Source organism: Lathyrus oleraceus, chromosome 4 (assembly GCF_024323335.1).
Source record: "Lathyrus oleraceus cultivar Zhongwan6 chromosome 4, CAAS_Psat_ZW6_1.0, whole genome shotgun sequence".
NCBI lineage: Eukaryota > Viridiplantae > Streptophyta > Magnoliopsida > Fabales > Fabaceae > Lathyrus > Lathyrus oleraceus.
In genome coordinates, this window is record NC_066582.1 from 396944117 (window position 1) to 396961102 (window position 16986).

General features: G+C 35.7%; 1 protein-coding gene and 1 non-coding gene across 2 annotated transcripts; one reads left to right on the forward strand and one right to left on the reverse strand.

Annotated features, from left to right (window-relative positions):
- Positions 1-916: 916 nt before the first annotated feature.
- LOC127135588 (probable choline kinase 2) lies at positions 917-3275 on the forward strand. Its single transcript, XM_051062255.1, has 8 exons — positions 917-1342; positions 1431-1552; positions 1642-1837; positions 1958-2075; positions 2151-2198; positions 2381-2481; positions 2688-2817; positions 3110-3275. Exons 1-8 carry the CDS (start codon positions 953-955, stop codon positions 3217-3219), a joined length of 1215 nt encoding a protein of 404 aa, XP_050918212.1. The 5' UTR covers positions 917-952; the 3' UTR covers positions 3220-3275.
- Positions 3276-7944: 4669 nt separating this feature from the next.
- Positions 7945-8051, reverse strand: LOC127077662 (small nucleolar RNA R71). Its single transcript, XR_007787448.1, has one exon. It is a non-coding gene; the product is annotated as a small nucleolar RNA R71 (small nucleolar RNA).
- Between the last annotated feature and the right edge of the window lie 8935 nt (positions 8052-16986).

Here is a 16986-nt window from a genome sequence, read left to right on the forward strand (position 1 = left end):
ATGATGAAATTTGATTTTCGTATGCAGATCTTTTAATTTTTATTACTTTTGAGAATTTCCCTAAATTAATTTTTGTCTTTCTAGAGTTGTTAATTTTGTTTTTATTTATTTAAATTAAGGATATTTTGGATAGTTAATGTATTTGGGTTGAGTTATATAGCTATAATTGTGGGTGTATAATGTCAAAATATCTAAATTACTTTGTATTGGACCAAACTTGTTTTTGATAACACAAGGTTGTCATTAGGCGAAATCCATTTATAGCATCAATACACAGATTAAAATGTTCACAAAATCACAATCAGCAAGCCATAAATCATTTTTAACAACCTCTATTTTTAACCATATATATTTCTCAATGTTGTTTCAAAATTTTAGAACAAAGCTAGCAGTTTGTTCTATCTGTTTCATCTCCACCTCACATTTAGAATCATCTTCCTGGAGGTGGAAACAATTCTTCATATATATATTTAATTAAAAACACCATTTTCTCAATCCTTTGAAAATCACAAGATCTTCTTGCTCACCTTTTGCTAACTCTCCGATCGCCGGCCACCGTTGCACCACCAACACATTATTCCTCTTGAGGTGTGTGTCAAGAATTTGGACTAATTAGAAGTTTTTGTAATTGTAAGGTTTTGATTGCAACTTTGTAAAATATTAAAACCCTATTTAATCTTTGATGAAAACTTACAAGGACATTATAAAAGATTAAAACCCTATTTAAGCTTGATGGAAAACTACAATGATTCTTTGTTCAAGAGGAGAATTTAAGGATTCGAAAAAATAAAATTGTTGAAATTTTTTATTTATTTTAGTTTGTATATTGTAATAAAAAAGATCTTGAGTTGGATTGATGTTAAGGATTCTTCCTTTTTAGGTACATTTTTATTGTGGAGCACGTTGCCTTGTTTATCAAGCAACCTACAAGTTTATTAGGGAGAGTTTTCCAATGGGTGCAGCAGAAGAACTTGTTAACCAAATTGTTTTACAAAATGATGTAATCGATGACGAAAATTATCTAGCTTGTCTTCCAGATGAAGCGAAAAAGATATTGAAATCATTGGCGAGTAAATGGGAGAATGTATTGGATGCGAATGCATTGGAAGTTATTCCTCTGAAAGGAGCGATGACGAACGAGGTATTCCAGATAAAATGGCAAACAAAAGAAGGAGAAATGTCAAGAAAGGTTCTTGTTAGAATCTATGGCGAAGGTACTGACATTTTCTTTGATAGGGATAACGAGATTCGAACGTTCGCGTTCATTTCGAAGAATGGTCAGGGACCTCGTTTGTTAGGACGGTTTGCTCAAGGTCGCCTCGAAGAGTTCATCCGCGCTAGGGTAATCTCGTCTTTTGATTTTTTTCTTTTCATTTTGCAGTATCTATCAATGAGAGTAATGAGTTATTTCTCTTATGTGGATTTATCAGACATTATCTGCGCCTGATATACGCGATCCATCTATTTCGGCTCTCATAGCCTCCAAAATGAAGGAGTTTCATGATCTTGACATGCCTGGTTCCAAGAACGTGTATCTATGGGATCGATTGCGGTATGTAATATTCGAAAGAAGAATATGTTTATGTCACAAATCTGAATACATTTTTGTTGTTTCTAATACAATTTAATTACATGATCTAGAAATTGGCTTATTGAAGCGAGGCGTTTGTCGTCTCCCGAAGAAATAGAGACATTTCGTTTGGACATAATGGACAAAGAAATCTCTTTTCTGGAAAACGAATTATCAGTATCTCCCGAGCGCATAGGGTTTTGTCACAACGATTTGCAATACGGTAACATAATGCTCGATGAAGTAACCGATTCTCTGACGATAATAGTGAGTTTCTTTTTTGCTAGTTGCTGACATTTTTGTGCTGAAAATAAGTTGCAATTTATAACTTTCTCGTAAGTCCTTATGCAATAAATATGATTTTAAAACTGTACTTTTGTAACACAGGATTATGAGTATGCAAGTTATAATCCTATAGCATATGATATAGCAAACCACTTCACTGAAATGGCTGCAAATTATCATACAGAAACTCCGCATGTTCTCGACTTCACCAAATATCCCCGTACGAACAATTTCTCCTAATCTTTTTCATTTTATATATCCAAAAATTAATTTACGTAGTTCATTCTCTTAATAGATTTGGAGGAACGTCGAAGATTTGTGCAGACATATCTAAGTTCATCAGGTAACATACATTTCGTGTTTTGTACCTTAAAGATTGTGTTACATAGTTCATTTAATGTAACATAGCTAAATCTTTTATGGTAACTTTTTGATTTGTAAATGGAACTGAAAATTTACACATAACTTTGAAATTCATCATGCATATTGTTGTTGTGATTATGAAATTATTGATTTTGAACACAGGAGAAAAAGCTAGTGACAATGAAGTGCAACAACTAGTTGATGAAGTTGAAAAGTATACACTTGCAAGTCATCTATTATGGGGTCTTTGGGGAATAATTTCGGTATTGTCACCTTTTATCTCTAACACTAGTTTTCTTGTCTTTTAAGTTTCTTATAAGACTACAAAAATTTTGTCCCTCTTATTTTAACGATTTATAGTCGTCTGACCGTCAAATAGACAGTAAAAGATCTAATATGATGATAGAATATAAAGTAAACATTTCTATTACGCGATTTATTTAAACTATTCTCGTTATATTTTTTTCAGGAGCACGTGAACAAAATTGATTTTGACTATAAGGAGTACGCAGAACAAAGATTTCAAGAGTATTGGTCAAAGAAAAACAATCTTTTGAGCCATGATAGATCTTCCAATGACAATGTTAGTCTTGGTAATGGTAATGGTACTTAACTTGATTGAATTTGTTTTTGTATTATTAGATTGTCACTAACAGAAAGATAATAATATTTTGTGTTCATCATGATCATATTCATACACCATGTGAAGATTTGACATAGTATATGATATATTTCTTGAGGTACTTAATCATGTTCATTGTTATTTGTTAAACATAACTTATAAATTGATTTTTATTTTTTATTTTTCATAGATTAATCAAATATTATTGATGCATAATTTTGATTCAATTTCCATCATATTGCTTTCTAACTTTGATTATTGGCTTGCAGGGCAAGAAACATTGGCATCAACATTAAATGAAAAACGTGGAAAGAGTCATCGTATCTCCAAGAAATTAAAGAAATATTTAGGACTTGGTTTTTTCAGATCAAAACGTTAGAGCAATGTATTATTCAATTTTCACATTAATGAATGAAAATGAAAATATTCGTAAAAGAATATAGAAACAGAAATGTGCTACTAACATATTTTCTCATTTTTTCTAAAAGTAAGTACTCCTTCCGTAATAAAAAAAATAAACAAAAAATATTTATTATTTTTTGTTACAAATTATTAGACAAAGAAATTCATTTTATTCTAGTTAATTATTTTACTTTAAAATATATATTTTTAAAAATAAAATAAATGTAAATTGCATTTAATTTAATTTATTTTTTATTTTTTCATGATCAACAATCAATGAAAATTATTTTTACATTTTTAATGATATTTATTTTTAAAAACACAAAAAATATAACTACAAATGATTATATTTGTATTTTTTATTAATTGTGAATTTTTTTTTATATTTTGTTTCGGAGAGAGTATTAACAACCAGACCCAAGCATATTAAAAATGAGATCGTAAAAATTAATTATGTACAAGGGTAATCATTGCCTACAATTTTATTTTCTATCATGACAAGAAGGTAGAGAAAGACTGTATCTATCATGTAATTTATTTATTTTTATAAGAAAATAGTAGTTATAGTAGTCGGAATTTGAATGATAGATCTCTCTAATTTTTTAATGGTTTAATGAAAAATTAATAGGTATATTATGTTAGGGAGAAAAAAAATTGAGCGAGGGAAATAAATCGAGGATGGGAATATATTCCTTCTATTAATAACAATGATATCTCTAAGGTATTAATACAAGTGATTGAGATAAAAAAAACAAGTTAAATAATAGAAAAATTAAAAATATCGAATCTGTAATCAGTTTGAATCACGACAATCCTTCCTCCGAATGTGTAATCGGTTACACCAACGCTAGAATAACTTTTCTTCAACTTATTTAACTTATTTTGACACTTGTAATCGATTACACATCCATGTTAATCAGTTACAGCACTTGAATTACTAAGAAACTCTTAAAACACCGCCTTAATTCAAGTGTTTCAAGTCTTCCATGCCCATATTCATCTTCAACCTCTTGAACATTTCAATTGTGACTCCCTTGGTCAATAAATCATCAACTTGTTCTTAACTTCGACAATATCCCAATTTTAATCTTCCTTCAATGACAAGTTCCCCAAGTAGTGAAACATCATCTCAATGTGCTTGCTCCCCCATGTGAATTGGGTTCTTAGCAAGAATGATTGTGGAAATGTTATCAACCAGGAGTGTAACAACATCGCCCTCATTGTTGTCCAACTCCCTCAATAGATTCATTAGCTACACTGCTTGACACGCACATAAAGAAACTACAATGTACTCGGTCTCACAAGACGAGAGTGCAACTACCGTTCCCTTCTTCAAACACCATGAGATTGGTGTTCCACCGAACATAAAGATGTACCCAACTGTTGACTTTCGATCATTTTTATCTCCGCACCAATTGTAATCGATAAAACCGAGCAAATTTCATTTTCTTCCTGTGTCTGCTGCGGGAAAGAGAATTCCAAAGTCAATCGATCCTTTGACATATCTTAGAATCCTATTGACTGTTGCCAAGTGAGACACCTTCGGTCTCTCCATGAATCTACTCATAATATTGGCACTAAACGCCGTGTTTGATTATGTATTACACAAATAACGCAAGAATCCGATTAGCCTCATATACTAAGTTGGATCAATATGTTGTTCATCCTCTCTCTTCGACAACTGTAACCCCAATTTAGCCAAAGTAATGGAAGCATTACAATGCTATATTTCAAACTTCTTCAATATCAAGCACATACCTTCTTTGGTGCATGAGCAATCCCTTTTTGAATTTATGAAGCTCAATGTCAAGGATGTATGGCATGAGGCCATGGTCGGTCATCTCAAATTATTTCATAAGTTCACTCTTGAGCTTAGAAATTCACTTTTTGTTGTTGCCTGTTATAAATAACTCGTCTACACATATACAACGGATAGTCACTTCTTCACTTGTATATGTCTTCACATACATGCCATGCTCGGATACACATTTATTGAAGCCAACCTCCTTTAAGAAACCATCTATCCTTTTGTTCCAAGCTTTTGGAGCTTGCTTCAAACCGTACATTAATTTCTTCAACTTATAGAACTTTAGCTCTTGGTTTCTCACAACAAAATCAGGGGGTGTTCTACATACACCTTTTCTTCAAGCGGTTCGTTCAAAAATGCAGGATGTCCATTCGATAGATGGGCCAATTATTGTTATTCGTAATATCAACAACTATCCTAATGGTTTCAATCCTAGAAATCGGTGTGAATATCTCTTCAAAGTTTATGCCTTATCTTTGCAAGAATCCCTTTGCCACTGATAACATGAAACTATATCACATTTTTAGACTTGATTTAATTAAATTATATCGTTATTTGATTCAATTTATTTTATATTATTCGATATTACTCGGCATTTTCTTATTATTTATTTCAGGAATCATTATTTAAAGCACATGTGAAAAAGAGAGAAAAGGGGTGCAAAAAGAAGATTTTCTAGGAAAAACAACAAGCTGAAGCACCAAAGCCCAGCCCACGTTTGGAACAAAATAAATTGTTGTCACGACCGCAACAAGCACGTGCCGATCGCCACGTCCTAAGACCTAGTGTTACGACCGTAACACATAGTGTGACGGACGTCACACATTCCACTCCTATATTTTGGGCTTTACGTGCGTAACTGAGTGGACGGTTTCCCCTAAATTCTCTCATGCACTCGGAGATGCTTTGAACCATACTGAAGACACATTCTAGGAGACGGTTATCTTGGGAGGTTAATATAAATAAACCTCACAAAAGCCAATGGGAGCTCTCTCTCTTCTCCGTACAATTTCTCCAGCATTCTAATTTTTCAAGCAATTTATTTCTTTTTTTTTTCTAGTTTAATTTCTGAAGCATACAATTTACTTTCTCACGATAGTTTCTACACCGGAAACTATTGTGTAATTTTTACTGGATCTAACCTTACGTTAGATCAAAGTATTTTATTTCCTTGTTTTTACTTTCCTATCTGATCGAGAATTGTGAAGAACAAATCCAACCGACTTGTGGTGGAGTGTTCGAGCACCGAAGCGTAGGAGATAAAATCCAGATTTCTAGTATTTTTCCAGGTTCATTAATTAATTGATTTATCGTTTTAATTTACATATGCTTTGTTCCGCTGTTTATATATGTTGTTTGTTTGATATGGCCATATTTATGCATGATTATTGTTTATGCATGTTTATCATGTCTGGCTAATTAATTTAGATATCGGTATGTAAAGTAAGCGGAATAAAGGAATCCAAATTGAGTTGGTTTAAATTTATTTCAGAATATAGTCACTCTTTTTCTGGTCTCAATTTACAAAGTTAATGCCAAGGTTTTTGTACGAGAGTAAAAGACATAAAGAAGTTAAAATCAATAGAACGACGGTTTGAGTTTTTAACTGGACAGTGTAAATTGAACATTAACTTTAAATCAGGGCGAAAGCAATTTTTAAGGTTAATTAAATTCTAATTATTTTCAAAAATTATTTTTAAAAGTTAAATGTGAGGACGAGAGTTAAGCATTTAAGTTTAATCATATAATCTAAGTCAACAGAGCGAGAGTTTGAGACGAGGGCGTTTAAACGGTTAGTATTTTCTCAAAAGGAGTTTCTATAGATTCTATTATTTTCAAAAGTGATTTTAGACTTAACGAAATAGTGAGAGCGTACGTTAAAATATAAAGTCATAGTCTAATTCAACAGAGCGAGAATTTGAGGAAAAGACTTTTAATTAATAGTGTCTACTGAAAAGACTTATTTTAAAATTAAGAAAAAGACCAACGAAGATTTGATTCCCCAAATACGACGAACTACATACTGATATCCATATTATTTGATATTTTATCTAGATCCAAATTTAGTTTTAATTTTTTTCCCCTAATCATTAAAGTATCATCCGCCTTAACTTTAGGCAATAACCCTAGAAAAACGGTAGATCGATTCATTAAGTCCCTGTGGGATCGATATCTTTTAAAACTACGCGATTAGACTGTGCGCTTGCAGTTAGTACCCCGATAGACTCATAAAGTCGCGACCAAGTTTTTGGCGCCGTTGCCAGGGATTTTTATTTAGTCGATATCGTAACTCTTCTGTTACGCTGTAGAGACTAAGGCAATTTTTATTTTTTTACTTTTTTGTTGATTTGTATGCCACACACTCGCTCACAAGGCGAGCCTTACTACTTTAAAATCAACAACGTCGAACGATATCTCCGATTATTATGACGAATTCAGGAGTATCGTGCTAGAAACAATCTTCCTCCAATCGAAGTTCCTGATCTCAAAAATCTCCTTCCTTTAACGATACCAGTGATGGCGGAACTAGCTCGTGCTCTTCGAGATTACGCTGCTCCATCGCAGGATGAGCCGCATTCGAGTATTGCTCCACCCGCAATCAAAGCGAACAACTTCGAACTTAAACCTTCGCTGTTGCAGGCAGTGCAACAGAATCAATTTTCTGGAAATCCTACTGAGGATCCAAACCTTCATTTATCCGTATTTGTCCAATATGCTGACACTGTTAAAGCTAATGGTGTCACTTCAGAGGCAATTCGACTTCGTCTCTTTCCTTTCTGGTTAAGAGATAAAGCTAGAAGATGGCTTCAGTCTCTTCCTTCCAACTCAGTCACCACATGGAATGAGTTGAAGAAAGTCTTTCTTGCCCGATATTTTCCTCCAAGCAAAATAGCTATGTTGAGAGCCCAAATAAATGGATTTAAGCAAAAAGATAACGAATCTCTTTTTGAAGCATGGGAAAGATACAAGGACATGATGAGACTTTGCCCACACCATGGTTTAGAGGACTGGTTAGTAATTCACACATTCTACAATGGTCTCTTGTACAACACAAGGTTAACAATAGACGCCGCCGCCGGTGGTGCGCTTATGGATAAACCTTACACCGACGCTTATCAACTTATCGAGAGCATGGCCCAAAATCATTATCAGTGGGGAAGCGACCGAACAATGGTAGAAAAACCTCAAACAAAAGGTGGCATGTACGAGATAATTAGCCTTGATCATGTTAATGCAAAAGTGGATGCTCTTGCCCAGAAAATTGAAAGTTTAAATGTATCACCTCCAGCCACCGTGGTTGCCGTAACTCAAAATTGCGAGGTTTGTGGAATTCAAGGTCACACTCCTACAGGTTGTCAACTCCTAACAGGAATTCAAACAGATCAGATGAACTATGCTCAAGGAAATCCTTACTCGAATACCTATAACTCAAACTGGAAGAACCATCCTAGTTTCTCGTATAAAAGTAACAACGCTTTATACGCACCCAGTCAAGCTCCAGCTGTACCACCTAGATATCAAAAGCCGACCCCATCTACACCTAACAATAACGTTCCTAGGAAATCCAACTTGGAAATCATGATGGAGAACTTCATAGCTTCTCAACAGCAAACCAATAAAGAGTTCTTAAACCAGAATGTACACACTAGCGAACAGATAAAACAACTAGCAAGTAAAGTAGATGCCCTGGCTACCCATAACAAAATGCTTGAAACACAAATCTCGCAAGTAGCTCAACAACAAGCGTCTACTGCTGCCCCAACTGGTACATTTGCTGGACACCACAACCTAATCTGAAAGGCCACGCCCATGCAATTATATTACGAAGTGGTACAGAGGTAGAAGGACCATCTGACCCAAGGATTGAGAACCAAAACTCTAAAAAGTCAACTGAGAAAGAAGGTAAACCTAAGGAAAAGGAAGAGTGTAATAAGGAAACCGTAGAAAAAAAAGAACCTTATGTACCTCCACCGCCTTACAAACCACCTATCCCTTATCCTCAAAGGCTAATTAAAACCAAAAACGCGGGCCAATTTAAAAAAAATTGTTGACCTACTGAAACAATTAAACGTCACAATTCCTTTTACAGAAGCTATTACACAAATGCCCTCATATGCTAAGTTCTTAAAAGAAATTTTATCTAATAAAAAGAAACTTGAAGATAATGAAATTGTTACACTCACTGCTGAGTGTAGCGCAATAATCCAAAATATGCCTCCTAAACTTAAAGATCCTGGTAGTTTTTCTATACCCTGTCATATAGGAAAATTTGTCATAGACAAAGCTTTATGCGATTTAGGAGCCGATATCAGTGTTATGCCCTTGTCTATATGCAAGAAACTTGAAATAGGAGAATTAAGACCAACTAAAATGTCTGTGCAATTAGCAGATCGTTCCGTTAAATATCCCGTAGGAATTCTTGAAAACGTTCCCGTGCGCATAGGTCAATTCTACATTCCCACCGATTTTATAATTATGGACATAAGAGAAGATGAAGTTACCCCCATTATATTGGGAAGACCCTTCTTAGCAACTGCCGGTGCTATCATTGACGTAAAACGAGGACGACTCACTTTCGAAGTAGGAGAAGAGAAAATTGAGTTTATTCTTTCCCAATTTTTGAAAGCACCTGCGATAGAAGACACATGTTACTTCATGGATATCATCGATGAATGCATAAAAGAAATAGAATTCGAAAATGACGATTTGTCCGACTATCGTGTAGAAGACAGACTGAACCAATGTTTAGCAATAACATCAGATCCTACGCAATGCCTTAAGAAACCAACCCTCGACCTGAAAACACTTCCCAAAAATCTGAGATATGAATTCCTAGACTTAGAACTTGAACGACCAGTAATAGTCAATGCAGACCTAGGAAAACTTGAAACCGAAAAAATCCTACATATCTTAAGAAAATATCCAACCGCATTAGGATACAACATCACCGATCTTAAAGGGATAAGCCCTTCTATTTGTATGCACCGCATCATGCTAGAAGAAGACTGTAAGACTTCTAGGGAACATCAGAGGAGACTAAACCCGATCATGAGTGAGGTAGTGAAGAAGGAAGTAACGAAGTTATTAGAGGCAGGTATCATATATCCTATATCCGATAGCAAATGGGTTAGTCCTGTACACGTAGTACCAAAGAAAGGAGGTATAACAGTGATCGAAAATGAAAAAGGAGAAACTATAACCAAACGAATTGAATCGGGATGGAGAATATGCATTGATTATAGAAAGCTAAACAAAGCAACCCGAAAAGATCATTTTCCTTTACCATTTATAGACCAGATGTTAGAACGACTAGCCAAGCATTCTCATTTCTGCTATCTGGACGGTTACTCAGGTTTCTTTCAAATACCAATTCATCTTGATGACCAAGAAAAGACAACGTTCACATGTCCTTTTGGTACCTTCGCTTATCGACGAATACCGTTTGGCTTGTGCAATGCTCCTGCAACTTTCCAAAGGTGCATAATGGCAATATTCGCCGATTTTCTCGAAAACATCATGGAAGTCTTTATGGATGACTTTTCCGTATGCGGGCAAAGTTTCGAAGAATGTCTTGAAAACCTAGAAAGAGTTCTAGAACGATGTTTAAAAGTAAACCTAGTACTTAATTGGGAAAAATGTCACTTTATGGTACAAAAAGGAATTGTTTTAGGACACATCATATCAAATAGAGGAATTGAAGTAGACAAAGCCAAAATAGAAGTAATCGAAAACCTTCAACCTCCGAAAACTGTGAGGGAAATACGAAGCTTCTTAGGACATGCTGGTTTTTACCGACGATTCATTAAAGATTTCTCTAAAATAACTAAACCTTTAACCGAATTATTAATGAAAGACGCTGAATTCATCTTCGACAATAAATGTTTAGAAGCATTTCAAACACTTAAACAAGCATTGATCTCCGCGCCCATAATGCAGACCCCGGATTGGAATGAAGCTTTCGAAATAATGTGTGACGCAAGTGACTACGCCGTAGGCGCTGTTTTAGGACAACGAAAGGATAAAAAACTTCACGTCATATATTATGCGAGTAGAACTCTAGATGAAGCGCAAATGAATTACGCCACGACCGAGAAAGAACTTTTAGCAGTAGTATTTGCACTAGATAAATTTCGTTCCTACTTGGTCGGAGCTAAAATAATCGTTTACACTAATCACGCTGCCATTAAGTATCTCTTAACAAAAAAGGACGCTAAACCTAGACTCCTAAGGTGGATCTTGTTGCTACAAGAATTTGATTTGGAAATCAAAGATAAAAAAGAAACTGAAAACGTAGTAGCAGATCACCTCTCTAGACTCGAAAACCTGGAACCGGAAAGAACATCGTTCAACGATGATTTCACGTACGATAAACTTATAGCTAATTTGGAAGAAAATAGAGCTGACAAACAGGTAGAGACCACCTTGGCTGTATGTGTTACACCATGGTACGCTGATTTTGTCAATTATTTAGCCGTCGGAGTGGTTCCACTTGATTTATCCTACCAACAAAAGAAACGATTCTTCCATGACATAAAACATTATTACTGGGACGACCCTTTACTTTTCAAAAGAGGCTCCGATGGTATTTTCCGTCGCTGTATACCTGAAGAAGAGGTAGAAAGTATAATCCAACATTTTCATTCCGCTCCTTATGGTGGACATGCAAGTACATCCAAAACCTGCTCTAAAATCCTACAAGTCGGTCTTTATTGGCCAAATATATGGAAGGATGTACATACCGCTGTCAAGAAATGCGATAGGTGTCAACGCACAGGAAACATATCTAGACGTGACGAAATGCCACAAAAAGGCATTTTGGAAGTAGAAATTTTCGATGTGTAGGGAATAGATTTCATGGGACCTTTTCCACCTTCTTTTGGTAACAAGTACATACTCGTAGCGGTTGACTACGTATCAAAATGGATTGAGGCTATAGCTTCTCCAACAAACGACACACGAATAGTAATTAAACTCTTTAAGAATATAATCTTTCCAAGATTTGGTGTCCCAAGAATAGTCATCAGCGACGGTGGATATCATTTCATATCTAAAATACTCGAAAAATTATTGTTTAAGTATGGTGTAAAACATCGAGTAGCAACACCTTACCATCCTTAAACTAGTGGACAAGTGGAAGTGTCTAATAGAGAAATTAAACAGATATTGGAAAAAACTGTCGCTACATCGAGGAAAGACTGGTCATCAAAATTACCCGAAGCTTTATGGGCATATCGAACCGCTTACAAAACTCCCATAGGAACAACCCCATTTAAGGTTATTTATGGTAAATCGTGTCACCTCCCAGTGGAGTTAGAACATAAGGCCTATTGGGCTATTAAAAATTTAAATTTAAACTATAAGGCCGCCGGTGAAAAGCGAATTCTAGATATAAACGAATTAGAGGAACTTAGACAAGATGCATACGAAAATGCTAAAATCTACAAGGAAAGAACGAAAAAATGGCATGATAAACGTATATCAAGGAAAACTTTCAAACAAGGCGATGTAGTCCTATTGTTTAACTCTAGACTTAAGTTATTCCCAGGAAAACTACGCTCTAGGTGGTCTGGCCCTTTCAAAGTCACTAATGCCTTTTCTAGTGGGGTTGTAGAAATTAAAGGAAAATCTATTGAATCATTTATCGTAAACGGGAAGCGTCTAAAACATTATCATTATGCTGAAAACAATGAAGACTCGCAAGTCCTGCACTTAGACATATTGTCTCCAAAATTAATAGATTAACATTTAATAGTTTTCTGTCGAGCTTGCGACATTAAACAAAGCGCTTCGTGGGAGACAACCCACAAATTTTTATTTTTCTTTGATTATTCTTTTGATTTTATTCAGTTTTCATTCTTCGTTTTCTTTATTTTATTAAATTTTTCTTCTTTTCTTCTTTCGGCATCTAGCCAAATCCTGACTAAAATTCTTGTTTTTCTTTTCTTTAGTTAACACTGACCTGATGGCACATATTGATCACATGGGTATTAATTTCCGAGGGAGAGCTGAGAGAAAAAAGTTTGAAGAACTTGCTGAGAGAGAGATGCACCCAAATTTTTATGCTGATGATTGTGTAATGACCGTACTTGGGCTAAGAGATAGTGTCCTATATCTGCTAAATCAAATAGGGTGGGAAACCACTCCTATTCGGATACAATTTGTTACTTACCGGAGGCTAACTCTAGAATTCCTTAGCTCCCTGATTTATTTACCGAACCATGGAAAAGGAATAAACCGAGGTTATATTCAATTCAGGATGTTCAATATGGAGTATTAGTATAACATTAGAGAATTTACTAACCTCTTAGGGTTCTCTACTTCTTTTGACACATTCACCATGAACCAAGAGGACCTCTTTGAATATCGAGAGCTTGAGCATTTTTGGGGAAGTTTGACGGGAAATGACGAACCTGAGGAACATGAGTTTCTTTCTGGAAACATACGTAACCCAGCTTTTCGTTATTTCCACAAGATCCTAGCACACACTCTTTTTGGGAAAAGTTCAAACATTACCACAGTATCATGTGATGAACTTTTCATAATATTTTGTGCTTCCCAGAATCGTCCAGTGAATGGTGCCACTTATATGTTGGCGAGTTTTGACCTCCTTATTCAAGATGACCGTGCACCGATTCAAATAGGGGGATTGATAACTATGATTGCTAATGCTATTGGATTGCGCCAACCCATGCTTGATTTGAACCCTTTTTGCGGTATTCAACCTATGAATATAAATTTCCTTTTCAACACTATGTTTTATAGGAAACCTTAGACCTGAAGAGTTTGAACTATTAATTAACAACCAAGCTTTTTACCTATTCACCATGCCTAGCCTGATGACTAGTGTCCATAACCGAAATAATTGGCTATACAACCTGGATGGAATGCCTTCTCCTGTTAGATCTGTTGAAACCATCCAAGATTATGAGATTCTTGACAGCCAGATTCCTAATGCTGAGTCTGATCCGCAGACACCAACTGGTTACCATGATGCTGCCTCTCCACCTCATCCTATCCCGTCCGCAGAATCGACAGTACCTAATTTTAGACATCATATGCCCGGAACTGATTATAATGCCGCTATTCAAGCTTTGATGTCAGAACAAGATGCCATTAGAGAAGAGTTAACTATGATGGGACATGAATTTATGGAACACATGAGTAGAATGACAAATCAATTTCACGAGTTGCTACACCGTGTCAATTCCTCTGCTTCTCCGACGAGAGATTCTACAAGTGGCTAGAAGAATTGCAGTTAACTAGTTTTAGTCTTAGGAAATTTATAGTTTCGTTTGACAATATTTTTAATCTTAGGATTTTTTTTCGCATGTTTTATTTTATCTTCAGTCAAATATTACATTATGTTTATTTTTATGAAGCTACTGGCATTATTGGTTAAATCAAATTTCATTTTGATTTATGCACTGTCTAAAATTACCAATGCTGATATATATTGTATGTTACTACTCACATGCTAAATTTCTGATCACGTACAAGTATACACTACTCCTAATATTATATACTACCACCTGTATTTTTGCTTATTAGAGAAAAAGAAATATATTCTATGGTGTAGTAAAGTAGCATCCATGACACAATTTATAAAGTCAAAGTAGCATTGATATTTATGGTCATGGCAATTCAAAAAGAAAAATAAAATAATAATAATAATAATAAAACAAAACTTGTCACGAATTTTAACCAATGCATGCTGCCACCCTGCATCGTGGCGAACGTTTTGACCGTTGCATGATCAGAGGTGTGACGAGTGTAACGCATGCTGTCACGGTCGCAACACCCCCATGACGCCCGTCACGCATGCTGTCACGAACGTGACACATTGCTGCCTCGTAACCATGTCATGACCGTTACCCCCATTCAATTCACCTCTTTATCCCCATTAATTTTTTATTTCTCACCAACTTCTCCTCCCAATTTCAAAACTCTTTCTTTAAATACCTTCACCACATTTTTCTTCCTACACCACATCATCCCAAAAACCATTCTATACAAAAAATTTCATCCCCTCTTCCTTTCTCCTTTTTTTCTACCTACCAATCAAAATGGCAGAGAACCAACATCAAGAAATGCAATTTGGAAATATTATTTTCCGAACTGAAGATAGTAATTATCAACGGGAGCAGTTTGTTCGTTTCCAGCAACGCGGTGTCACATATACCAGATACCCAGATTTCAATTGCTTACAAGAATTGGGATTACATCAAGGAGTGCAATGGCTGCTTAGGATATCCGATTTAACTTTTCTATGCACACAAAATCACCCAACATACCCATCACTCACCTTGGAGTTTTTAAGCTCTTATTCATACACCACTCCAACCGGTGAGGACGAGTACTTAACCGGTGCCGCAAAATTCCGTATGTTCAACACTGAGTACGCACTATCTCAAGAACAGTTGAGTGCCATGCTACGTTTTTCTGAAGGAGACGACGTCCACCCAAGAATCCCTCCAAACTCAGAGTGGAACACGATCGCATTCGAACTTTTTGGAAAAATATCCGGTGTGGTAACCACCAATTGGGATGCATTACTTGCTTCACACATACACAACCCCACTATCCGGTATTTTGTCCGTATTTTGCAAAACACCATCTTTGGAAGAGCCAACAACTGCAAAGTTAATGCGAAAGAATTATTCTTCCTACACTGCATCTTTTCAACAAATACAAGGGTCAACGCTGCCTCTTTCTTACTTCACCATATTCGTACCCTTTGTGCTCGAGGCAATCAACCTTTTGTGATTGGAGGATTAATAACCACCATCGCACTCGGTTTAAATTTAGGGGACCGACTTTAGAATTTGCAATCTTTGCCACCCCTGTTTATGGATATCAGCTATTGTCGCTCCTGCCGCTTAATAAAAAATAGGGTAGACGGGAATTATTATCTTATGGTGAATAACCAAGAAATCCCAAGCGTCGTTTTGCCCAACATTGCACTCACCGATGTTACTAACCCCAACAGATTCATCTACGATTTGAATGCTCCCGAACCTACCATGCCTACACAAGCAAACCCGCCCCCAGACGAGTTTGATGAAATGGAGCAAGGTGATCAAGGTCTTGAACAACATTCTGTCCCACATAATCCTTCCGATAATGTAGCTCGCCCATCCTCCCGACATCGTCGAAGAAGAAGGTCTGCCACAAATGATGACATCATGGATGCTATTGAACATCAAGACCAACGGCTTGATGCCATGCATGCGCAGAATAACGAAGTAATGCAACTGATGTGCCAGATGCAACAACAATAACAAGAAAGGAATGCAATAACCGACCAGAGGTTCACTGACTTGCTTAACAGGTTTGATGACTTGGCAGTACGTGAACGATCATAGGGTCCGAGAACAAGAAGACGCAGGCAGAATTGAGTTTGGGTACCATTTTTTTTTCCTTTTTTTCGCTTTTTTTGAAACATTGGGGACAATGTTTCATTTAAGTGTAGGGGGGGATAACTTTGTTTCATTCATGTTAAGATTTCCTATCAGTATGTTTATTTCCCTTTCAAGTATGTTATTTTCCTTTCAATAATATTTTTTTTTTCTTAAGTCAAGTCCCTAGTGTGAAATTTTTTATTATCTATTCTCCTCAATTTTCTTGAGCCATAACAAAATTCAACACACTCAATAAGTATAAAGGTTGCTTATTTTATAAAACTTGAGTAAAATTAAGACAAAATTATTACCGCCCCAACACTCTAAAAACCTCAGCATGTTAGATCAGTTTAAGTACCTATTATACCAATTCCTTGAACTTTTAGTTTTATAGTAACCCCGAGTAGTTTATACGAGAAGTCGGCACCATCTTAATAGCAAACTACGTGGAGAGCCGATGAATACAAGTGAATGATTCCCAAAACAACATATTAAAAATCAGGAAATGCACTAATTAAGTTAGGTGATCCTTACCCGA